At 37.6% G+C, this 26,283-nt stretch overlaps 1 protein-coding gene and 1 pseudogene across 3 annotated transcripts; one reads left to right on the top strand and one right to left on the bottom strand.

Annotated features, from left to right (window-relative positions):
- Positions 1–6,390: 6,390 nt before the first annotated feature.
- On the top strand, positions 6,391–12,856 carry LOC101297910 (annotated as a pseudogene). Its single transcript, XR_184167.1, has 8 exons — positions 6,391–6,738; positions 6,855–6,925; positions 10,913–11,118; positions 11,202–11,342; positions 11,440–11,713; positions 11,813–11,922; positions 12,073–12,216; positions 12,344–12,856. The product of XR_184167.1 is annotated as an aluminum-activated malate transporter 2-like (transcript).
- A 5,079-nt stretch (positions 12,857–17,935) lies between these two features.
- Positions 17,936–21,220, bottom strand: LOC101308637 (uncharacterized protein At5g08430-like). Of its 2 annotated transcripts, none has more exons than XM_004291626.1 (5): positions 21,039–21,220; positions 20,805–20,869; positions 20,573–20,692; positions 19,812–19,975; positions 17,936–19,471 (listed from the first exon to the last, which is right to left on the bottom strand). In XM_004291626.1, exon 5 carries the CDS (start codon positions 19,283–19,285, stop codon positions 18,335–18,337), a length of 951 nt encoding a protein of 316 aa, XP_004291674.1. In that variant the 5' UTR covers positions 19,286–19,471; positions 19,812–19,975; positions 20,573–20,692; positions 20,805–20,869; positions 21,039–21,220; the 3' UTR covers positions 17,936–18,334. The 2 variants fall into 2 exon arrangements, with proteins under 2 accessions (XP_004291674.1, XP_004291675.1); XM_004291627.1 differs by having other exon boundaries at positions 18,278–18,365; positions 18,536–19,471; positions 20,805–21,176.
- Positions 21,221–26,283: the final 5,063 nt, after the last annotated feature.

Below are 26,283 nucleotides of genomic sequence, written 5' to 3'. Positions count from 1 at the left end.
TTATATTTTCAGTCGATTGACCTGTTTAGGCTTAGAATTGAGCTTCGACTTCTTCTACAAAGTTGTTCGAAAATGTTGAGAGGAAGATTCTGTCAAATTTTGGTCGTGATTGGAGGTGGCCGAAAGTTTCTGCAGTTTTTTTTTTCAAAACCCAGAAACTTTAGCCGACGATATTTAAACACTATATTCGTCGGCTATAGTATTTTTAAATTTTTTTTTATAAGGTTTAGCCGACGAAATATTTATATTTCGTCGGCTATAGTTATTTTTTAATTTTTTATAAGGTTTAGCCGACGAAATATTTTATATTTCGTCAGCTATAGTTATTTTTTAAATTTTTTATAAGGTTTAGCCGACGAAATATAGTAAATTTCGTCGGCTATAGTTATTTTAAATTATTTATTACACACTTTAGCCGACGAATATATTAATTGTTTCGTCGGCTAAAGTTTGGGAAAAAACCGACGACATGTTTTTCGTCGGCTAACTGTGGGACTATAGCCGACGAAAAAAAAAATTTCGTCGGCTAAAGTCATCACCGACGACCTTTTCCCGACGACACTATAGCCGACGAGCCTTCGTCGGCTAAGATCTTAGCCGACGAATTAAGATAACAGGCCGACGAAAATTTTTCCTCGGCTAAAGTGCTTGTCCTGGTAGTGAAAATTAACCGGTTCCAAATGTTTGAAGACTAATGCTTGTGCTCAAATCAAACATAACCGAGAAACCTAGGGCAATTCATCATAGACCTAAAAAAACTATCAGGTAACAACATTATTTCACCGGAAGACTGTTAGAAAATAAGTTTTTCTCTAGTCTCTAGAGTACGTTTCTAGGGCTTAATATTTTCGACCTCTTAGCATCTCTCCTGTTGTCTTCTCCCACATCTCACTATGTCCGATGAAAAGTCAAATCGTTTTGCTACTCATGCCTTGACTATTCAAGAAAGAGGTAAGATCTTTTTTTTTGGTGTCGTTGCCATTTCATGGCATTCCTTTGCAATGGGAGGTCTGTTGTCGACAAAATGAAAAAAGCCTGAACCATGAGCTGTGATGGGTACCCTCTCTACTGTGTGGGATCTCTAGAATCTACTACAGATGCACTCTCAAGGGAATCGCTTCGTCATACACCAATTCACCAAGGTGGAGGAACAAAAAACGCATCATCAATGAAGGACCCTGGTTCTATGGACAATCATTTTGTGGTGGTTGACTATGATTGCCTGAGTGATGCTACTAAGGTCCCAGTCTGTACCTTCTCTCACGATATTATTACTAACACATAATTAAAACATTAATTCCTAGAGAAGAACTAGCCTTCAACATGTCAAAATTTCACCTAAAGACCTTTAGTCGACTTGGTTACTAGGTTTGGCTGAATCACTGTTGTCTTTACAGCAACTGTTCTAATTAGAATGCAGAAATGTTATAGATTAAAAATGTTACTGGAAAAATATAACACATGAATTTTATTTTACTTTTTTAATTTTATTTTATTATTATTTTTTTTATAGGGTACTGGGCACAAAATAGAATTTATTTATTCAGACATAAATACAAACTAAAACCCAGAGCCTCACTCTTGGGCAAACAGCTAAAAGTTGTTTAGCTACTCATAATTATGATTACAAGTACTTACTTGAAATAAAAGGCACACCACTCCACACTAACTCGGACAAGAAAGAAAAAACACACTGCTACTACTAAGGCTTCTTTACTCTTTGAGAGAAAATGATTCTGCTCAATTTTCTGATGCCCTTAAACTAAGACTCAAGGTTCCTTTTATAGGCAGCGGAACTCAAACTGTAATTGAAATACATCAAACATTAAAAGGCAGCTCCATTATTCTTCCATTAGCTGACAGTTTGATGATTCCTCCACTAGCTGGCAGCTCCATTATTCATCCACTAACTAAAATAGATTCTTTCTTGCTTCTTGCTTTTCTTTCATTTTCTTTCATGTCGGTATCTTCATACACCTTGTAGTGCTTATCATTTTCAATCTTTTCAATCCATTGAGCACATACTAAAGTGGAATCAATTTCTTTTTTCTTGAGAGATAAAAATAAATCACTGCTAATGACCTCATGATAGTCATAGATGGTAACAATTATCTTCTCTCCAGATGCAAGATGAGTATTCTCTTGATCATCCTCGATGATTTTCTTGATATATTCTAGGGACATGGCTTTCATCCATAGGATAATAGAATTAGGTTACCCATTGTATTCTTGACACAGGTTTTAAGTATTGTCGTTGAATAATTCTTATATAGTGGTATGGAGATATGTATTTTGTTTCTCCATTTTTCTTCTCCACCCACTCAGGAGGCATAGATCTGAACTTAAGCTTGAGAATGCAGTTTGACTTTCTAAAATTTTAGACTGTGTTGACTATAATGGCAGATAATCCCTTAAGATCGTCGTTTGATTTTGTCCACAAATTATGAACGAAGCCATTTTCAACTAGCCAAAGCTTATGTTCTTGAGGATGTTCACTTTGAACATTCACAACATATCTTTCTGGATATGGTCTTGGGAAGGTAAATAGTGTTTCTGGCAGGACTCGGTCACAAGAATGAATTCCAATACTATCATAAAATTTGAATCACTCTTATTCCTTTAATACTAGAACAGGAACTCTAGCACTTTCTGGACCTTCAAGATATTTTACCTTGAACGTATTCGCTGGAACAACACTATGTTGTTTATTTTCTTGATGTGTTTCATGCAGCTCCGCTGATAGAGCTTGAAGTGATTGTATTATGAGTCCCAAATCACTTTCCTGACATGCAAACATCAAATTATCGAGCAATGCTTTCTGATAGAAAGCTAGCCTTTTGCCACAACGAAAAATTGGTTCAGGAAAAGTGTTTAGTTGGTAGCCATATAAGACTCTCGTAGGAGTAAGCCTGCTTTTTGGCAAAGCAGCAGCTATCAACAGTCTTGTTAAGTTTTTACCGGCTGCCGTTTGAGACGGGTTAGCCAACCCATTGCCCTGGGATTGGTCAGTTATGGTTGGTCTTTTAGGACACAACAAGAAGCTTTTTAGAACTCTTCCAATTTCTTCGGGTTGCTCTGATTCTTTTCCTGGTCTTCTATTTCTAGGATCATGACATTCGTCACTTCCTTCACTTTTGTTGAACATCGCTAATTCTAATTCTCAAGACGTTAGGGAGATAATTTTTGTTATCTGCAATTAATTCCAAATTATAATCATATTGACTAAGAAATAATTGCCAGTTTGCTAATCTACCCCTATCAGCAGCCCTATCAAGCTTAAAATTTTTAAAATTCTTTACTCCCGCATAATCTGTGCGCACAGTAAATAGTTTTCCTTAAAGGACGTGAGAATTTTCAATTGTTTTCTTACCCGCAAAAATTTCTTTTTCCCATGTGGGATAATTCTGTTTTGCAAGGCTGAACTTGCCACTACAAAACTTTAAGATTTTTCCTGTGTTGGTGCTTGGAGTTCTTGCGAGAACAACACCAGCCCAAAAATTGTCACTAGCATCTGTTTGAAGAATGATCTCATCATTTTCTTTAGGTTGATGAAATGGAGGCAAATTTCTGCATAGATCTTTAATTTGCCTACAAATCTTTTCATCATCTTCTGTGAATTTCCAAACTTTCTTAGAACTTGTTTTTGGAGACAACATTGTTGTTTATCTAGCAATTTTAGGAAGGAAATCTCTTCCATAGTTTATGACATTTAAAAATTTTTTGTAGACTATTGACATCAGAGATATATTTTATTTGGGAATTTCCAGATTTTCTCCAAGATATGAGGTTGGAGCTTGATAACTCCATTTTTGATGTTTATTCCCAAGAAATCAATCTCATCTCGGACTAAAAAAGACTTTATTTTCTCATAGGATAATTCCATGCTGAACTATCAGCTTAACTACCTCATATAAATGTGTTATGTGTTCTTCTTTGGTTTTGGAGAATACCAATATATCATCAATATAGACGACACAGAAATCTGCCACATGTTTGAAAATATTATCCATCTTCCTTTGAAAATTTGATGGAGCTTGTTTCAAACCCAATGGCATTACTAACCATTCATAATGTCTATGTGTATTTGCAAAGGTAGTAAGAGGGATACTATCGGAATGCATTTTAACTTGCCAAAATCCTAACTTTGCATCAAATTTTGAGAAAACTTTTGCTCCTGTGATCTTGTTAATCAACACTATTGCCAATGTTATTTGATAACCATCTTTAACAATCTTTTTGTTAACATCTCTGTAATCAATCACCATTCTTGCTTTACCACATACTTGTTCAACATGATTCCTAACATAGAAGGTAGGAGCATGATGAGGACTATTTGATGGTCTTATCAACCCCTTTTACAAGAGATCATCTATATCTTTTTCTGAATTCTTTCTGATCTTCTTCTTTGTATTGAGGGATTGCTTTTACATGACAAATGACATTCATATCATGAAGTTTTAATTCACAGACCACTGGGTCCTTTTCCCAAAACTTCAATGGGTTTATATCAATATTTTGTTTTAGCATATCCTTGATCTCACCAAGGGTATGCTTTTTCTGCTTCTCAAGCTTGGTTTCGAAATGTTTGAGATTATGTTCTTGGATGAAATTGATTTCTTCATTGATTTCTTCTTCATCTTCTTCCTCTGAAGATTCTTCTTTTATAAGCACTTCTTCTTGCAGCCTATACTGTTTATATTGTGAGATCTCATCAAATTTTGGCTTATAAATATCACCATGATTTTGCTGCGACTTCTAATATTGTGATGTAAATAAGGGACCAACTACGCTTCTAGCGTGTTTTAGTCACTCTGTTTAGAAGATTTTGTCTCCCTTTTTAAAACCTAATAGGTTTATGGGTGTCTTCTGTATGAAGATTTATTGTAGGATGAACTCATTTCCTAACGTTCTTCAATGATAAAATCTCCACCTCCAATGGTGATTTTAACCTTTTTAGCTATTGTATCAATGATTATGTGCCTTCCCTCTATGGTTCTTCCAATGACACTTTTTCTTGGATCTGTTGTCCAATACTCTTCTGGTATAGCAAACTTCTTTGCTAAGCTAAATCCTGATCCAGTGTCTACAAACACATGTAGATGATATTTCTTGTATCCTGGAAACTTTAATCTAATTTCCATGTAGTTACTGAATCTTCTTGTAGAGACTGTCTTTACTTGACGTATGAATTGGTGTGGAAAATCCTCTTTTACCTCTGTAAAAGGATTGCACATTTCTTTTTTGAAATTATTTCTCCTGTCATATTTGTCTACTCTTTAGTATCAGTCTCTTCAATACTCTCTTGTTTATCTGCATATACTAATTCTTCTGAAGTTGTATTCGAATGATATTACCTCCTCTGAGGTTTTATCAAATTCCATTCTTTCAAGTTTAATTCTTTGAATCTATGTTCTCAAGATTTCTTTTCTTTCTTCTATCTCATAGAAGTAATTTTCATATTCTTGTTCAGTAACATGATTATTGGGAGTCAGTAACTGTATACTGGGAGCTGTACCTGATTACTGAGGGTTAGTAACTAGATTATTGGAGGCTAGTAATCATTATCAGGGGTTCATAATTGATTACTGGGGTCCAATAACCCGATTATTAGGGGTCAATAACTTAATAAGGTGATTACTAAGGGTTAGTAACCCGATTACTGGGGGGTAGGAATCCGGCGACGGTGACCGGAGAAAGTCCGGCGACGAGATTCTGGCAACCGGAGTCCAGCGACAAGATTCCGGTGACCGGAGTCCAGTGAGGTTCAGGCCAAATATGCATGTTTAAGAGGTGAGGCCAAAATAGTCTTAAAATAATATAGTTTGTTAAGACTTTAGTAAAGATTTGTCTATTTGGGCACAAAAAAAGTTCTCTTACATTGGAATGAGCTCATGGAAAAGATTGTCATTGAAATAGGCAATAAGGGGTTAAAATTAGTATTAAATGGCATTTTCCCTTTATTAAATGAAGAAAAAAAAATAACCTGGATTATTCCAAAAAAAAAAAAAAACCTGGTAAATCTCCCCTCTCTCTCTCTTAACTAGAATTGAGAATTCCATTATCATCGTCGTTAGAAATTCTTGTGTCTACCATTGTTGATTTTATAATTATCATCTAATATAAATTTTATATTATTTATGAATGGACAAATCCATCTTGTTCTATCATCCTAACTTTAAAGAAACAATATGGGCATGCATTCTTGAACCAAATTAAAGCGATAAATCTGCATTCTCAAGTGATACAGAAAAATGAAGATCAGATATAGAGTTCTGAATGGAGAAGAAATGTAGGCGAACCCAATGCCACCCAAGCCTTCCCATGCCGAACGTATAAGTGGCTTCACTTAGCCTATGAACATTAGCACAATACGCATAGTCTTCTATCACCATGGCTCTCTCTTGTCTAGTCGCCCTCCTCTCAACCCTAGCCCTCGTCTTCACTTCCGACAGCGGCGGTGGGTTTTGGAACGACGATAGTGGTGGGCTTTGTGTTGTCAGCCCCGGTTGGCTTCAGGCACGAGGTGAGCTGCGACTCAACCCCATCACTCTTCCTTCTGATCTCCTTGTAGTGGTGGATGGGAGGTTTACCCACTCCTACCAAGCGGTTTCTCCAGTGCTCTGGCCTGGCAAAGGATCTCACGATGTCGGCGATGATTGTTGGAGCATCCTCCGTGGCGGCGCTAGCAGCAAGCGGGTTGGTGTTGGAGATCTGGATTCAGATCTTGCAAGGATGAAGGTATGGTTGACGTGTACAATGGTGATTCCGACGGGATCGGCTCGTCTTGGCTGGCCGGAGTAGTGATGGTGATGATGCCTATCAGAGATTGTTGCCGCAGAACCCTGGGTTGACAGGAAAAGGCAATTTCTGGTGAGGTGGTGGCTGACGACGGGGATGAATTTTTCGGGGCTTTGGGCCTCAATAGGTTTGGGCCTTGCACTACCAAGACAAACACTTTAGCCGACGAAAAAATTTCGTCGACCTGTTAGCTTAATTCGCCGGTTAAGATTTCGTCGGGAAAAGGTCGTCGGCGGAGGACTTTAGCCGACGAAAAAAGAAGACGTCGTCGGCTATAGTCCCACAGTTTAGCCGACGAAAAACAAGTAGTCGATTTTTTCCCAGACTTTAGTCGACGAAACAATTAAGATATTCGTCGGCTAAATCTTATAAAAAAAATAACTGTAGCCAACGAAATATAGTCTGTTTCGTCGGCTAAACCTTATAAAAAAAAATTAAAAAAAATAACTATAGCCGACGAAATATAGTCTGTTTCGTCGGCTAAACCTTATAAAAATACTATAGCCGACGAATATAGTGTTTAAATATCGTCGGCTAAAGTTGCTGGTTTTCGAAAAAAAAAAAACTGCAGAAACTTTCGGCCATCTCCAATCACCACCAAAATTTGACAGAATCTTCCTCTCAACATTTCGAACAACTTTCTAGAAGAAGTCGAAGCTCAATTCTAAGCCTAAACAGGTCAATTGAATCGAAATATAAAAATCCCCAATTTTAAACCCTAAAAACTTCAAATCTTCGATTCTCCTCACACACACCGAATCGAGCTACCAAATTCTAGGGGAATGTAGTACTAATCAAACTCAACTTATCCATATATAGAACTCACTAAATGGTGACCTGAGAAAGTAGAAATTCGATCGACACCGAATCCGAACTGGCGGAGTTTTGGAGCTCGATTTATCCCTCACGGCGGCGCCACTCGATGCACCACCTGTCCAGCAATGAAGTAGACACGACGGCGAAGCTTTTGGGACAAGTGTGGCGGTCTCCGGTGGCTTGACGGCGGAGCTAGGCCGAGAAGAAAATCCGGCATTTTTCTGATTTTCTGACTTCTTACCATCCACCTCGGTAAAACTCCTATATAAAGAACTTTACTCGACGAAATTCTTTATTTTCGTCGGCTAAACTGTTTTGAAAATTTTGGTTGAAAATTTTGAAAATTTTTCGACTTTAGCCGACGACTTTTCATATATTTTCGTTGGCTAAAGTCTTTTGAAAATTTTCCTCCAAATTTGGTTTACCGCCAAAAAAAGTTGAAAATTTTTCGACTTTTAGCCGACGACTTTTTTAATATCTCGTCAGCTAAAGTCCATAAATTCACGAAAACACTCATATCTCCCTCTATATTACGTAGTTTTATCAAACCTTCCACACGAAAAACTTTCACGTAGATGAGATGCAACCGCCTATATAAAAATTTTGAGACATTTACCTTCCGACGATAGGGCTCCCCATAGGGAATAATAACTGTAAATAGGGTTGACCGCTACTATCGGCACCGAGACGTTACCCGATTTACGTGATTTTTGAACCATAGCCGTATTTCACCATTCTGAACACATCTTATTTTACGAGATTTTTGATAATTTTGCTTCCTATGTAGAGTTGGTTCACAAAGTTGTATAACCTACTAAACAAGTTATATAACATTAATAGACACGTTGTGATTCCGATTACTAAAATTCAAAAACCAAAATTTGACCGTCAGATATGATTATTATAACGAAAGATGTCTATGATAAAAAATTCAACTGGATCCGACAACGTTAAGGGCTCGATCGAAACGGTCAACCCTAATCCATCGTCACTTATCACACGAAAACGCTCATATCTCCCTCTATATTACGTAGTTTGGTCAAACCTTCCACACGAAAAACTCTCACGTAGATGAGACACAACTGCCCATATAAACATTTTGAGACATTTACATTCCAACGATAGGGCTCCCCATAGGGAATAATAACGGTAAATATTAGACACGTGATTCTGATGACTAAAATTTACAAACCAAAATTCGACCGTCAGATATGATCATTATGACGAAAGATGTCTATGGTAAAAAATTCAACTAGATTCGACAACGTTAAGGGCTCGATCGAAACGGTCAACTCTAATCGGAAATAAGAAAACTGCATTTTGAAGCCCTAAACGGACTCGGATGGCCAAAACGGCCCATATGTCATAACATAGCAATGAGTTTGACTCGTAGGGTCGTTACGCTTCCGGAAAGGTATCACAATAGTCAATCGGACACCAAACGCCAAATCTGCAGCATAGTGAATATTAAGGGTAAATTGCATTGACCGCAACTATCGGCACCGAGACTTTACCGGAATACCGTGATTTTTCAACCGTAGATGTATTTCACCATTCTGGCATATCTTATTTCATGACTTTTTTTCGTTTGAAGGTTCTACGTATAGTTTTTTTTTCCTAGATGAGTTGTTGTCCATATCTGCAAATATAAGGCACTTTAGCTGACGAAATTATATTTTTCGTTGGCTAAACTTTTAAAAATTTCGTCGGCTAAAGTTTACAGACTATAGCTGACGAAAAAAATTATTCAGACGACGAAATTTTAATTTCGTCGTCTAAAGTTGACCAAAGCCGACGAAAATTTAAATTAGCCGACGAAGGAAAATTTAGTCGGCTAAAGTCCACGTTAGCCGACGAAAAAATAATTCATCGGCTAAAGCCTTTCTTCTGGTAGTGTTAGACCTACTATCATTCTGGTTTGGATACGTTCTTGCTACTATCTCAGAGTCCATGCCGACTGTTATGGCGTTGATGGTCGAGGAAGAAGGCCCCGGAGATACCTCCTATGTGTAGGGTGGTTCCGGGATCTGTCTAATAAACCAGGATTAGGGCATGCCCAATCTTGTTGGTTATGGTCTCTTGATCTTAGTTTTAGTTTTATTTTCTGCTTAGTTGAACTCCATAGTAGTTTTATTTAGGTTGCTTTTGGGCTATCTAGCATGGTTTTTTCTATCGTTGTCGTTGCGGGTAAGTCATGTTGTAACTGCTATTTGCCTATTTTTTGTTGCAATATCAAAGACTTCACATCTTTGTTTAAAAAAAATGATATAGAAAAATAAAAATCCCTCAACAATTTACGTAAGTCATTATAAATAACAATTTTTTTTCTCAATTCATCAAGAGCATATGTTGCTAGTATTGAAGGTGTTCAACTGGATATGATCAACTAATTTTTTGATTTGATCTATTGTTGAGATGAGTTTGAGAACTGGGCTTGATCAAATTACATCGTATGGAGATAAGAGAGATTAAGTTAGTAGTAAAGTATGAACTTTAATGACAACAATATGATATTATGATAAGAGGTCCAAGTGTCAAAACAGAAAATATGAATAGGAGCTCCCTAAACGGATTACCGTATACATCTCATCAAAAAAATTTAATATATATATATATATGTATACACATGCATGTGTAACCTCCCAAAAAAAATGACTCACAAGTGCATAACGACATTGGAATACAGATGCATGACACAACCCCTAATTAACAAGTCACCATCGATCATAATAGGCAATTGCTGTCTATCTTTCTCTCTAGCCTTTTCTAAGGCCTGCACCGTACTTGATAAAAGGACAATGTGAATCAAAGTTGTAACTATCGCATTGACCCAAGGTTGGATTTGGTGCTGTGAATCACCAGCAAAAACTCAGAAAGAGACAAGAAATTCCATGTAGTGTGCAGAACTGTAAAGGAGTATGTGACATCTGGTTTGGTTGGTACTCGTCCCTATACAAACAAACCAACCCATGACTCATGAGACGTGTTTCCTTCAAGATCGATTCTAGCTAGCTACTTTATTTGAAAACCCTTCTCAAATATCCCGCACTCATGTATTTTCATATTCATAGAATAACGTATACGCGTAGTATTGTCCTTAACCTAGCTCTCCATCTCTTTCCATGCAACTTCTCCATCTCTCCTGTGCTCTATAAAAGAGTACAGCTACTTCCATAAACTTTTATCGGTCTATCTCAACGGGCTATCTCAACACTGTAATGGCATCTCAAGTAGCAGGAGTTAAAAATAGCAATGAGGGTGAAAATGTTCAAAAAGATCATGGGTTTTTTGGGAGCAGGATGAAGAACAAGGTTGTTGAGTTTCCTATGAAGTTAAAGAAGCTAGGGCAAGATGATCCGAGAAGGATTGTTCATTCTCTCAAAGTAGGACTAGCAGTTTTGTTGGTGTCATTGCTATATTACTGTGATCCTCTCTATGATGGCCTTGGTGCCACAGCTATGTGGGCTGTTTTAACTGTTGTGGTTGTCTTCGAATTTTCCGTAGGTACGTATGTTTTTATTTTCTACTACACAATTCGAATTACTGATCGAAGCAGTTTGTCTTAATGATTTTGTTTTATGATACAGGAGCAACACTCGGAAGAGGTTTGAACAGGATTTTGGCAACATTTCTTGCAGGTTCTCTAGGATTTGGTATTCACCATTTGGCAAATCTATCAGGAGAAAAAGGTCATCCGATACTGGTTAGCCTTTTTGTCTTTCTACTAGGTAAATACACTTCACTAAAGCACAATATTCTGGTCGATCATCATCTCCAACTTTGTGTATACGTTGTCTTCAACCTGTTGATTTTGTCATTTTGCAGCTGCATCAGTGACATTTCTCCGCTTCTTTCCCCGGATCAAGGCAAGATATGATTATGGACTCCTTGATTTTTATCTTGACATTTTGTATGATATCGGTATCCGGATACAGAGATGAAGAGATACTAGAAATGGCACACAAGAGGGCTTCCACAATCCTTATAGGTGCCTTTACAGCTGTGTCTGTGTGTGTTTTCATTTGCCCGGTGTGGGCTGGTGATGATCTGCACAACTCGGTTGCTACCAACATTGAAAAGCTTGGGAGCTTCTTAGAAGGTAAATTTATTATGAGATATGAATATACACATAGCTACGCCGCAATATGAAGATGACTAGAGAAAAGCTTACAGTCTTTGCAATATATGAAACTTACAGGGTTTGGGAATGAATGCTTCAAAAAATCTTTCAAGGGAGGAGAGTCTAACAAGGCACTTTTAAAAGGATATTGCAGTGTTCTAAACTCGAAACAGAGTGAAGAAAGTCAGGTGAGTCTTAATACCACATGTATGATGACACAAAAATCAGAAATACTGGTACAATGGTTTCCTTCTAATCGAACCTAAAATGACAGACAAATATTAAAAATGTTAGTTACAAATAAGTAGTTAATACTAAACCTCATGTTTTATTTGCAGGTTAATTTTGCTAGGTGGGAGCCTAGGCACGGTCGGTTTAGGTTCCGTCATCCTTGGAAACACTATCTAAAGATCGGAAGCCTTACCCGACAATGTGCTTACCGGATTGATACTCTTAATGGCTACATCAACTCCGAAATCCAGGTATGCAAGTACGATAGAAAGTACTGTATTTTCTTTATAACAAATTCAGTTTAGTTCATTGTTTCAAACAAATGATACCGCTAAATAATTTTGTTGTAACATAACAATACTTTCGATCTTCTTACAGACACCGCTAAATATCCAAAGCCGCAAAGTTCAAGAGTTGTGCATGAAGATGAGCACAGAGTCGAGCGAGGCATTGAAAGAACTGGCATTGGCCATGAAAGCAATGACTCGACCAACATCTGCCTCTGCACACATAATAAAATCAAGAACTGCAGCTACTACCCTGAAATCCTTTCTCAAGTCTCCAGGCTTGGGTGAAGATATTCTTTTACTAGACATCATACCAGCCGTGACTGTAGCTTCACTGTTAACTGATGTAGTGGCCTACGTTGAACAAATTGAAAAATCCATACAAGAATTAGCCTCTCTTTCACATGTACAGTTCAAGAGTGCAGAACCAAAAACGGAGCAGGAGCAGACAAAGTTACGCCATCATGGCATGGTGCACCCTTGTCCTGAAACCGAAGGACCACATCATGTTATCACAATTGTTCAACCATCGCTAGAGGAAATAGAAAACAAACAAACCCCTTTTAGGCTAGCATGCACGGAAATGGGTAGAGAAAAGAGATGAGATGCTTACAAATAGGTCATGTTATGTACGAACAAAACTACTTGCATGTGTATATGTCTCAAGAGTTCATATCGATGCCTACGAATAGATCACGTTTTATCCAATATACAGACAAAACAAAACGTGAATTTATGTCCCTGTTAGAATCCCAAAGGTTGAGAAGACTGGGTGGTGTAGAATCACCTTAGTTGATTGAGAAGATGCAATGCTGTTGAGAGGCTTTCAATTTCTTTCTTTTTGCCTTAATGCATATAGCATTAGACGTTCGCATGTTTAAATTGTCAGTAGTACAACTAAACGTTCACAATCTTCAAAAAAAATAGAGAAAAGATAATATTGAGACTGAATAATATTCTCACTGATACAGAGAGTTTATATACAAGCAAGCAAACTTATCAAATCCCTACGAACTAGGGATACTAGGCAATCTCCTACATATACAGGAAATATACATGGAATCTATTATATTAAATACACACTACCAGGACAAACACTTTAGCTGACGAAAAGTTTCGTCGGCCTGTTAACTTAATTCGTCGGCTAAGATCTTAGCAGACGAGCCTTCGTCGGCTAAGATTTCGTCGGGAAAAGGTCGTCGGCGATAACTTTAGCCGACGAAACTAAAAGATGTCGTCGGCTATAGTCCTAGAGTTTAGCCGACGAAAAACATGTCGTCGGTTTTTTTCCCAGACTTTAGCCGACGAAACATTTAGGCCGACCCGACCCGACTTTTCAAGCCACATCCGACCGACCTACACTCCGACACCGGTCAGGTTTTCTTCCTCTCCTTGGTGTGGTCCTCCCTGTGTAGGTGGGTGAGGACGACTCGACCCAGAATTGAGAGAATCGAACGCCACAGAGAGGGTGGCGGACCTGACTTCGACCCGACGACTTTTCGGCCGTGTACAGCAACGACTAGAGGTGAGGCTGCTCATTCCTTGAAGCATTCTTCATTCTAAGCACATTTCAAGCTGCCATTCACCTCGTTTTGAGGTCTAGAAGTCGATTTGAGGCCGCCTTGGCAGCCGGTTTTGTTATGGACGATTCCGGCCAAATTGGTTCAAACTTCAAGTATAAAAGATACTCCCCTCTCCTCAATCTACAAGTTTGATGTTTTGAGTTTGCCCAAATTCGGAAGTTTTGTGGTGACGCGTGGGGCCCACTTGCCGCCGCCTGTGGTGGCGCGTCCAGTAGTGTCTGTGGTGTTTTGTGGTGCTGGTTAGGTAGTACTCTTCGATACGAACGTGTTGATATGTGGGTTGTAAGTTTTGGTTACCAGTATTGCATGCTAGGGTTTCCCCTTGGTGTTATGTTTCGTTCGGTTCATTTTTGAATAAATCCAAACATGAGAATCTGGTTAGTAGTTCTATAGGATGTGTAGGACGTTTCGGCGACCTCTTAGAGGTCAAGGAGGAAGTTTTGTCTCGAGTGACAAGCTCGTGGGTTAGGACTTGAGTTTCGGTTCGAGTCGGATAATGTTGTTTTTCATAGTTACTAAGGTTAACATTTTTGTTAATAGGTGACTTGTGGGTGTGGTTTGTGCTATATGCTTGTGTTGTGCGTGCGAAGACGCAGCTGGATTTGAGGTGAGTAAAATCTCACCAAGGTTCACCTTGTGACCTATTTATTTATGGTTATTATGATGATGATAATGTTGATGAAAATATTGATTATTATGATGATGATAATGTTGATGAAAATGTTGATGATATGATGATTATGATGATAATTATTATGATGATGATGATGATGATATGATGATTATGATGATAATTATTATGATGATGATTATGATAATTATAATTTAAAAATTATGTTTTTTATTTTAAAAAATGTTTTATAAGCTTGATCGCCAACGGCTCATAGGTAAGAGAAAACAAGTTTTCCTATTTAAATGATTATTTTTAAGGTTATAATGACTATAATATTTTTGGTTCTATTGATGTGTGCCTGAGTGGTGATTGTGTGCATTTGTTGTGGAATGGTGCCTTAGTGGTGATTGTGTGTATTAGATTAGGAGCCTTCGTGGTGGACCGGGAACTAGGCCTTGGCCGGGTGATTGGTTACGGTCAGTTTTAGAGCTCTAGTCTGTCTGTCGGTACTTCATGGGGGATGACTAAGTGTTGACGAACCCATGAGTACGCGTTTTTTTATTAGTTATGGGGGATGACTAAGTGTTGACGAACTCATAAGTAAGAGTAGAGAGATGATTGTGTAATGTTTTTATGTGTCTGTCATTTAATTTCATGCTTTGAGTATCTCCTGAACTATGTTTATCCGCAGGAGATTCTTAAATCTTAATTGTGTGATTTTAATAGAATTCCTGAACTACGCTTTTGCAGGATTCATTTATGAATTAATTGTTTGTGAATTGTTGCGTTTCCTTATTTCTCTTTTTTGAATTCTCTTATTTTTTGGTGATTCCTAAACTAAGTTTGCTAATGCAGGAATTACCAGTTTTATTCACATGTGATGTTGGGTTGAGTTTTTTATTATAGATTTACTCATACGAGCTTTTAAAGCTTACCGGGTTTGCTGTTTACAACCCGATGCACCAATCCATGGTGTTGGGGTTAGACTTGCAGGCGATGATCAGCAAGGTTGAGGCAGTAACTTAGGAGCTGGGTTTTAGACGATGTTCATTATTTGTATTTTATGGCAGTTGTTTTTAAGCTCACGTGAGCGAAGTAGTTTATTACTAGGCTTTTGGAAGTTGATGTAATTAAGGAGATTTAATGTTTAACTCGGTTGATGAGTTTATTGACATTTACATTTCCAGTATTTGTTTTTAGTTTGGAAATTGTTGAGCAGGTTGTGAGATATTAAGATTTTGAGTTTTATCATGCCTAAATTTTTGCAATTTTATCTTTTGAAAATTGGGATGTGACATGTAGTAGCTTTGCTGGCGGTAGTAGCTTTTGTTGCTATCGGTAGCAGCTTTCTTTGTTGGTGGCAGTAGCTTTTTTTTGCTATCGGTAGTATCTTTTGTTGTCAGTGATAGTAACTTTCTTTGTTAGTTGTAGTATATTTTGTTGTTAGTGGTAGTAGCTTTTGTGGTCTCTAGAATCCTCACAGATGGTCGGCCGGAAAGTTCGTCGGAGGTCGGCCGGAGACCTCGCCGGAGGTTAGCCAGAGATCATTTGTGGTTGTTGACTTTTTACATTAGTGGCATTTTTGTAAATATAAGAGATAAAATCTAATTTGTTTGGATGGATGACAGTCTGTAATTTTGTTGATCTTTAATACCTAATGTAAGACTCTATTTATGCTTGAGTGGACTTATGTTGGTAAAAATGTTTAGATAGACTTATATGGAAAAAAATGTCTCCAAATAGACTATGTAATTAGCCCAAGATAATATTGAGACTGAATAATATTCTCATTGATACACAAGCAAGCAAACTTAGCGTAGAACTATCAAATTCCTATAAACTAGGGATACTAGGTAATCTCCTAAATGTACAGAAATATACATGGAATCTATTATATTAAATACATAATATTCTTAACAAAAAAAAAAAAATTAAACGTTCACAAGATTCAATAGAACAAATTCAATTTTTTTTTGTTTGTAATTTTAGCGTCATTATAAATAAGTTGAAGCTGATTCGGAGACTGCAGATTTTCCAAGCACAGTACTAGGATTTTCCATTGACAAAGGTACATTTGAGGATACATCAAGTGTCACTATATATGTACAATACCGCACGAAAATAGTAAAGCAATTGTCTATTTGTTTGATGAAGTTCCATGGTTGATGTGTGTGGAGTTCTTGTTGTGTCATAACTCATAACCCTAAGAATTGTGTGGCATTTTATTGACCAGTTCCTTCATTTTCTTCTCTAGCCTGTAGCCCCTTTATGCCACAAGAAGCTGGCTCCTACATAGAAAATCCATGTCACAAACACTGCTGGTAAATATCTGTAGTTGCCAGAGTTATATATGGGATAGACAACTCCCTCGTACATTTCATATATGGACTTGAAATGGGGATAAGATAATGTAACTACAGTTTAAACTAAGCATTTCCACACTGTCCTAGTTTGTTGGTAAACTAACTCTCAGAGAGGTAGATTTGAGGGATTCGATTACCAAATTATTTCTTGCTTATTATAACCATATTCCATTAATAGAAGTGCAAAGTTAAAAAAAAATCTTGGACTGCATGAAACACTTGCAAAAGTAGCTAGAAATTCAGTTCTGGTGATCATTAATAAATTTCAAAATCAAATTAGCACTCAGTCTGATGAAAAAAAAACAAGAATTCATAAATACTATGGAAGGATATTCTGTTCTCCATCCTTTCTCATTTGCCTGATCAACCGAATTCTGCAATCTCATCAACTCCTTTTCAATCCACTGAAAGCAATATATACAAAAAAAAAACACAGAAAGGATCAGCAAAGGTGAAGGGCAATACATTATAGATAAACTATGTTGGCAAGATATTCCAAAGAACTAAGCAAAATGTACGCGAAATACGCAAAAAGCTAATATCAATTAGAAATACCTACATGCTTAGTTATGTCCTGATGTAGTTCTCTTGCCTTCCTTTCGAGCTCAACCTATTACACAATGAACTCAAGTCCATGTTAGGATAAATAACTATGTATATATGGTATTTTGTCCTAAGTTGGACATCACTCGGGTCAAGGTCTTGACACGGTACAACTTGACAAATGACTGTTGATATTTTTTTTTTTCTACAGAACAAGCTGGGAAGCGAAATCATCATGGTAAACAAATACAAACAATACTCCCAAAACCCGAAAAAGTAAAACTAAACACAAGAGAAAAAAAACTGAAACGATGCTTACTTATATATTCAAACCAATAAGATCTGTAAGAAGAGAAACTGAAACTTACAACAGTAGGTTTCTCTAGACGGCCATTTGCCATGTTTTGGCACAAATCTTCACACTCTTCAAGGTGGAATCCCATCAATGGATCAATTATTTTGTTACCAAAGCAGCATAACGATCTTTATGTTTCCAGAAAGGGAAAATGAAATGATAAGATATATAAAACCGAAGTAATGTGAGTACAGCAGATAAGAACAAAACAATTTGGGAATATTATGAATTATTAACTCTCAATTTTGAGTACGTTATATATATAGATGCAGGAGGCAGTTGGTAAGAAATAGTAGATGAAAAATTGCAAATATAGTGCAATAAAGACCACATACATGTCCATGTATGCATAATCACTCGCTAAATGTTTCCTAAGGTTAACCCTTACTCGAGATAAGAGCTCTAAGAATATCATATCAAGAACCAAATATCTAAAATGCTGAGGCTTAAAAAGTTACATTCCCAGCTTTCTATGTAGACATTAACATTAATAGGTTCAGCTTTGAAATTTGGAGAAGTGAAGACTTCCAACACATCAATTACCCGACTGAAGTCTGAATCTGAAAGTAGAGAAAGGGGAATATCTTTTACAAAATAGGAAACTTGCAGTAGAATTTTACTGCCCTCACCATTGGTTGCTAAGATTTCCTTTATGCCTGCAAGGAAATAGAACAAAGCAAACCAAAAGACTCTTAGTGGACTTAAAAGCCAATGGAGGTATCAAGATTATATCTCCTTTGCTGAAGATCAGTCTTATGATAATCTCATTGGGGTATATCCAATCAAAGATGGTTTTAGGCTTATAAAGTATAGATACATCACTAACTTTGCATGTCAAAGCATCCAAACGACAAGGTTTGACATCAGTAACAAAACGCATCGCCTGATATTGACTGCAAGTACACACAATACCTTTAACTTGTGAAAGTTGGTGAGTACTTCTCTGAAGGTAGTCTAGGGAATCATTTTTCACTCTTACAAAACTCCCCAGTATCTTACTTTCCGAATGGTCAGGCTCCTTCAGTAACTTCTCCAGTAAGGTCCTCTTTATGTAAACAAGCTTCAAATTCTCAGTAACGATAGATGCGAAACAGCTCTTTTGGAATCTAGGACTCGCTTTCTGTTCATCAGATGCTATGGTTGTATCAGAGCTCACTCTTCTCTTCTTGTGGTCATGTGCAGTACCTTTGTTCTTATCTAACAATTTGATTTCATCTTCATCATCGCTTTCGCTATCCTCTGTTACGTTCTCAGCAAGATGTTCCCATAGAAGACCATATATCTTTTCTAAGAGTACAGATTTTTTTCTGAAAATGGATTGCAGACTTTGATCACATAGAGCCTTTCTCTTGTTTTTGGTGTCATAAAGCTCATTATCTCTCATGTAGTTGTAGATAATTTTGTCCAAATCAAACTGAGACAACTTTTCGGTTGTATCCTTCCCAATGGATTTTAAGAACTTGATGAGAGGTTCAGAACCCCATCCTATAAACTCCAGCCGCTTAGATGCTTTCCTTGTTCTCATTTGCTTCAGAATTTCTGCAACACCAGTGCCACTAGTGTCGCTATCTGACATTAAGTCCTCACTTTCATCACTCTCGCTAATAATTACTGGTGAAACTCTGGAACTTTGATTTTCTCTCTTCTTCAAATCGGTATTTGCTGAATAAACATCACCTGAAGTCAATCCTTCTTTTTCTTTTACAATCTCCCAATATTCTTTAAATAGCCATTCATCTTGATCCTCCAAGTCTATCTGCTCCTGAAATTTAACAACATAAACCACAAAATGAACATAAATTAGAAAATATGCATGCTATAGAATCAGAAATTAGGATAATGCGTGCTACCACAACCACGATATATAATACAACAAAGAGACCAAGTCTGAAGCAAAATAGATGCCTCATTCACATAGAACTTAAAAAGAGTTCAATGATTTAGAATTCATAACCTGTATGAAGTAGAACAACTCCAAATTGTACGATCTATCATTTTTATGAAAACATATATGTACTAGATTTCAATATTGGTAAGGAAATCCCAGGAAATTAATCTCCAATGAAGTAAAATTAAAGTTCAGATCCATTGAAAATAATTACCTTGGTTTACAAAGTGGTCAAATTTATGGGTTGCAGAGAAGATATTACAAGGTCTCTGGACCCTCAGTGAGTTAAGTTTCTTACTACAAGTCCAGCGCTTTCCAGAGTACATGGAGTTTTCCTTTTTTCCTACACATCCTGGATGATACACTTTTAAGCAACCCCTGATATCAGTAAATGTGTTAAGAAGCATCGAAACGACCAGAAAATTCAACAGATGACCATGATTGTCATAAAAGAACGAAATACTATAGGTTGAAAAACAACAAAAGATACAATAGTGGCAATGCTGATGAGAATGAAGCTTCTAATAAAATATGATGCAGTGTTATATGGTGCATTTTCGTTTGAGTCAAATAATGTTATAATACAGAGATTGTTAAGCATTTTAGTTTTGGAAACACAAAGCACTAATGGTAGAATATTAATAGCATGAACAAATGGATCAATGCCATCTGATTAATTTGATCTGTAGTTTGGAGCATAATTCAACCCAAACATATATGAATCTATTCTCCTTGATAACTATTTTAGCTGATACAAATCACTTATCTAAGATTCCTTCGAAAACAAGGCATCTCTACGACTTGGGCCTGCCCTAGTTGGGCCAGGCTGGGCCAAAGTGGGGGTTCATGTATTTTTACTTTCTTTTGTTCTTGTCAGAGTCAGAGAGAAAGGGAGTTCATCGACTCTGTTCAATCTTGTACTAGCTCAAGCAATTCATTCCAGACCCAAATTGAGGAAAAGGAAAAGGAACTCACTGGTGTTCGCAGATCATAAGATTTCCACCATCATAGCAACAAAAGCACCAGTCCTCTGAATCCTTTTCTTCCTCCTCCACTCTTCTTCTTCATGATCCCTTCTCTTCTTCTATCTATACCCTAAACCCACAGAGACCAAATCAACTGATCAGTTAACTTTTTACCATAAGATCAAACCCAAAACTTCCACAAAAACAATCAAAATTACTTTCTGAATGAATATTAGTGTTACCTCCAAACCATGCAGATGCAGTGCAAAGCAAGCCTAGCTCCCTTGCAAGAAGACACCTCAAACTTCTACAACTTGAAACATGCAAGAACAAGAACAGAGAGAAGACGGTAAAAATTCTATACTCACAAGTGTTTATCCTCAGAAAGAAGATCTCTTTCTACCAAATAAGGATTTATATCAGGGGTAGAACACTAATTTCAACTACCCAAAATTCATACTAATTGCAATTCTTACCCTTACCCTTAAATCTGAGGTCCAAGATATGACATTCCTCTCACTTTTCCCAACTCATCTTCACCAGTACTACTGTTCCAACTCCGACCCTGAACTCTCTAAAGTCTAAACCTTCTGAAAGTCTACACCTTCTGTTTTCCTGTTTCGATTACAGAACTAAATGGGGTGGTAAGCCACTGTTTGTTTTGGTGGTCTCCAATGTAACAGCTTTGTTTGCAGCAACTGGAGTAAGCCATGTCGGCACTTATTATAATTTCAACTATGACCGACTCTATTATTCATCGAAAAAAAACTCTGACTGACTCTACCATCAAATCAACTTCTTTCACCTGTCATATCGTTTGCAGAAAACGGGGGGCTGGGAAACGTACCCGGCATGTCGCAGCCATCATGACTACTTTTAACCACAGCTAGCAACTATGCAATAAAGAAAGAAAACCCAACAAACACGCATATCTTTGTATTGGGAATTACATCCACACAAAGGCTGTTCTTCCAAAAATAATCTAACAAAATGAAGGCAAAAGCTAGAATACGTTGGCGTTTCAAACGTCGAAACGGGTGTTAAAACGGAAGGGTATTCATGTAAATTTTATGAATAGTAAAAATCAGTTTTCACTAACACCACCTGAAGGGCAATGTTGTAACTTAATCTAATTTTGACTCTGACCAAGTGATTTCGGATCATAGAGTCACCGAGCTTCGGCATTGCAGCGCCGTCTCTAGCTTGTAGCGCCGACTCTGGAGGCTTCAAGCGGTGGTTCTGGTTTTGCCGGGAGAGCAAGATGGGTTAACTTGGGTTCATTCTCTCGAGCTTATCGAAATTTTACCATTAACACTTCACATCTCCAACAGTCCCTGCCACCGCCCAAGCCGGTTTGCTATCGACGATGAAGATTGAAGAACTACAAGCTGTTGTTGAACATCAGATATCTTTGGTCGTTGGAAAAAATTCATACGACCTAATCTGACCCGTCTGTTTACCCGCAGATCGATCACAACCGTTACATCTAATAAAGTTAGTACAATAATAAATTATTATATTAAATGCATGGTAAGAAGCTTGTTACGTGGCTCAGATCCACATTTCTATGTGATCTCTCACCATTACACCGTGGCCCCTGTATTCTATAGATATTCTTCTCTGAGTTCTCTCTGTTTTTTGGTTGAAAATAGATCTCCTGCTTTGTAGCATATTGATGCAGATGAAGACGTGATCGACCCAACGATTGTAGTAATACTCGATAAAAAAGTGTTCTTCCTCCGATCTACAGCTCCAAGAGTAAGGAGTACGGCGATTCCGAACCTCACGCCTTTCGACGATAACAAGGAGCTTATAGCTCGTAGCTTCCTCGGATATCACGGGGGTCGGATGTCTCAGGCAGCGTCGACTCGATCGGAATCGACATCAACGGAGTTCCTCCGCCGCGAGTTGACCTGATAATCGTCTTCCTTGACGAGCCAATTCTCTGATATGCGATCTCGACTCCACCTACTGCAATGACGTGCTCAAGAACTGGGTTTTGTGGGAATTGACAAAATGCCCTCAAAGTTTAACAATGACGAATAATTTTTACGGCTAACGATTGTTAAGTTGGAATTTACTTGTGTGCCCTTCAAATTTGAAACCTGTGGACAGTAAAACGCCACGTGTAATAAATTATAATGGGGTACAATACTCCCGTGTAGTCTAGCGCTTTCCCAAAATGAAATCCAAAATACATATACATTCTTCAAAATATTTGAAGGCAAAAGCTAAAATACTCCCAGCGTGACGTACTCCTATACCGCGGTTAACGTAGTGGTAGATAAATCATTTACTATTTCACAGAAGACAAGCTAGATGCAGTGGGTAAAAAGTTATGTTGCACGGACACTCCACTAGGTAGAGTGTCGAAGTGTCGGACTCTAACACGTCGACACGGCGCTCGACATAGCAAAATACGTGTCCGAGACGTCACGTGGCGTGTTGAAAAATGTTGACTTTTTTGACACGTTAACCGACTCGCCACATCATCTTCGACACGCCACATCATCATTTATCAAATTTTTTTAATTGAAAAAAAAAAAAGGAACCAAAACCTAAATAAAGCTACTGTCCACTTTTGAAAAGCAAGCCACTGCCCAGTTTTGTCACCAACTGTAATACCCTAGATTTTCATATCAATTTTCCTTGTTTTATTTCCGGAATTAACGAAGGATTATTTGTAGAAATTCTTAGTTGGTTTTGCGAAGTTGAAGTTTCGGGAGTTTATTTTAAGGTGTTTGTTTTAAGTGGCCAAAAAGTTGACTTTATTTTTCGTAAGTTATTTTCGAAAACTTCCTTCATGAAAGTTGTAGAGTTTGTCGATACGAGTTCGTAGACATGCGGCACGCTTGAAACGAATGTCGTATGAGAAAGTTATGGTCAGAGGAAGTTAGTTTCCGGTTTTGGGAAGAGTATAAGTAGAAAAATGTGTGGGAGTAATTTTTGGAAACCCTATAATTGCAGCAACCCAGTTTCAGTTCTCTCTCCTCTCTCCCGACCCTCCCACACTCTCTTTCTTCTCCGGCTGATTTCTCCTCTGTCCAGCCACCGATTTGGGCGCCGCCGGTTCCGTTGGATTCGTATGGACGTCCTCTTCATTTCTGGGGTAGTCTCGCTTGCCGTCTCGCCGCCTAGAAGCCGCCACGGAGCGACGGAGCTGCTGCTGTCTCGCCGGAAAACCGGCCATTTCAACGGCAACGAGGGGCTAACTTAGGTGAGTTTGGTTCCTCTCCTCCTTCTGGTAGTGGCTAGGCATAGATTGAAACAAGTTTTTGAGTTTTTGAGCCCCGAATTTGTAAATTGAAGGTTGAGTTCGTGGTGGTGTTTCGGGGCATTTTCCGGCCGTTTCCGGTCAAAATTGGTTGAAACCTCAGGTATTAAAGTTGCTCTTCATGCTTCAATCTACAAGTTTCATGTTGAGAGTTTCCCCAAATTTTGAAGTTGGGGGTGGCGCGTGGGGCTCACTCGTCGCCGTCTTTGGTGGCGCATGGGGGCGCGTCCGGGCAGTGTGGGGGCTTTGGTTGTCGTGTTAGCAAGTCCTTGTTAGTTACTAGTGTGTTGACGTGTGTGAAGGCTAAGTGTCGTCTTGGTGTTTATTAGGTCATAAACTTTGAAAGTTTGATCTTGGAGGTAGTATGGTTTGTTGGTTGAATGTCCAATGACCTTGGGAGGTCTTGGAGGATGGATTGCTCTTCCTTGGGCAACCTTTAGGTTAAGGGTACTTTGTTCCTTGTTGAGAATTTACTAAGGTTATTAATGGTGTTAAATAGGTAGCTTGTGGAGTTGATATTTGAGCTTGGCTCTTGAGTTTATTGTGAAGACGCAGCGGGATTTTAGGTGAGTAACATCTCACCAAGGTTCACTTTGGGACAAATTATTTATGGTTATCGTGATAATGATTATGATGAATGATGGTTATGACGATGATAATGATTATGATTATGATAATTATTATAATGATTGATTTTGATGATGAGGATGATAATGATGATAATTATTATGATGATTGATTTTTGGTAATGATTTTGATGATGATTATGATGATTATAATTTAAAAATTATGTTTTTGTTTGTTTTAAAATATATGAGCTTGATCGTCAACGGCTCATAGGTAAGTTAAAACAAGTTTTCCTATTACATGATTATTTTTAAGGTTCATGTGGTCATAATGTTTTTGGTTATTGATAGATGATTCTTATGGGGAAATCTAGGTTTGTTCATATAAATATATCTATGTGGAATATGTGGAAGGATATAAATTTTATGATGTGCTCATCGTGTTGATTGATGATAATTTTATTATATTGTGATTTGTGGTTTAGATGGTCAAACCGGGTTCCTAGCCTTTAATCGGGTGATTGGTTACGGTTATGATGATTCTACCCTTATGTGAAATGTTGTGTAGATAGTCAAACCGGGTTCCAAGCCTTTAATCGGGTGATTGGTTACGGTTATGATGCTATTATTATTTTGTGATTTGATATTGGACAGTCAAACTGGGTTCCAAGCCTTTGGCCAGGTGATTGATTATGGTTAGGAATAGAGCTCTAGTCTGTCTGTCGGTGTAGGTCATGGGAGGTACCTTAAGGTATCTGGGACCCATGGGTACATAAATTATTGTTGTAGGTCATGAGAGGTATTTATTAATATCTGGGACTTATGGGTACATGTGTTTGCTGTAGGTCATGAGAGATACCTTATTGGTATCTGGGACTCATGGGTACATGTATCTTGTAAAAGTATTGGTTATGTGGTTTTATCATTGCTCTTAATTGTTGTCATTTAAATTCCTTGTTTTGAGTATCTCCTGAACTATTGCTTAATGCAAGAGATTCTTTAATTTTATTTGTGAATTGTTGTGTTTTCTTATTTACTCTCTTTTGAATTTTATTGTTTTGAGGCAATTCCTAAACTAAGAGCAGGAATTACCGGTCTTATCTTATATGATGTAGGGTTGAGATTATTTTTGAGAGTTACTCATACGAGCGTTTTAACTTACCGGGTTTGTTGTTTACAACCCGGTGCACCAATTTATGGTGTAGGGGTTAGACCTGCAAGTGATGATTAGCAGGGTTGAGGCGGAGGCATAGTGGCAGGATTTTAGTTTCTGTGCACTTTATTTTATTTTATTATGGCAGTTTGTTTTTTAAGTTCAAGTGAGCGTCCTTATTTTACTAGACTTTTGAAGTTAATGTAAATAAGGAGATGTAATGTTTAACTCAGTCGATGCGTTTGTTGACATTTACATTTTCAGCATTTAAGTTTAGTTGGGATTTGTTGAGCAGGTTATGGAGTCTTATTTCTGAGTTATATCATGCCCAAATTTTTGAAATTTATCCTTCGAAAATTGGGGTGGGGTGTGACAGCAACCTACTGCAAATTTGATTTTCTTTAATGTTATGTTTTAAGTTAGAGGTCTGCTACTTCTAATATTGTTAATTATGCACTTCTATCATTTGCATTCGACTCTCTTTAATGTTATTTTTATGGTTATGCAATGAATTGAATTTAGAACATTATTTTGGTAATGTAATTAACTTATTTTATATTTTAGTATATTTCTATTTATTAAAAATAATAAATCTATAATTTATTTTTTGTGTCCAAACCGTGTTGGATATTTAGTTTTTGAGTTTTGCCGTGTCGGCATGTCGCGCCGTGTCGTTTCGCCGTGGCCGTGCAACATAGGTAAAAAGGCAATTACTGCAGGCCTCATCC

The sequence above is a fragment of the Fragaria vesca genome, linkage group LG2, assembly GCF_000184155.1.
Source record: "Fragaria vesca subsp. vesca linkage group LG2, FraVesHawaii_1.0, whole genome shotgun sequence".
Classification (NCBI taxonomy): Eukaryota; Viridiplantae; Streptophyta; class Magnoliopsida; order Rosales; family Rosaceae; genus Fragaria; species Fragaria vesca.
This window is presented reverse-complemented; position numbering and strand designations above follow the sequence as displayed.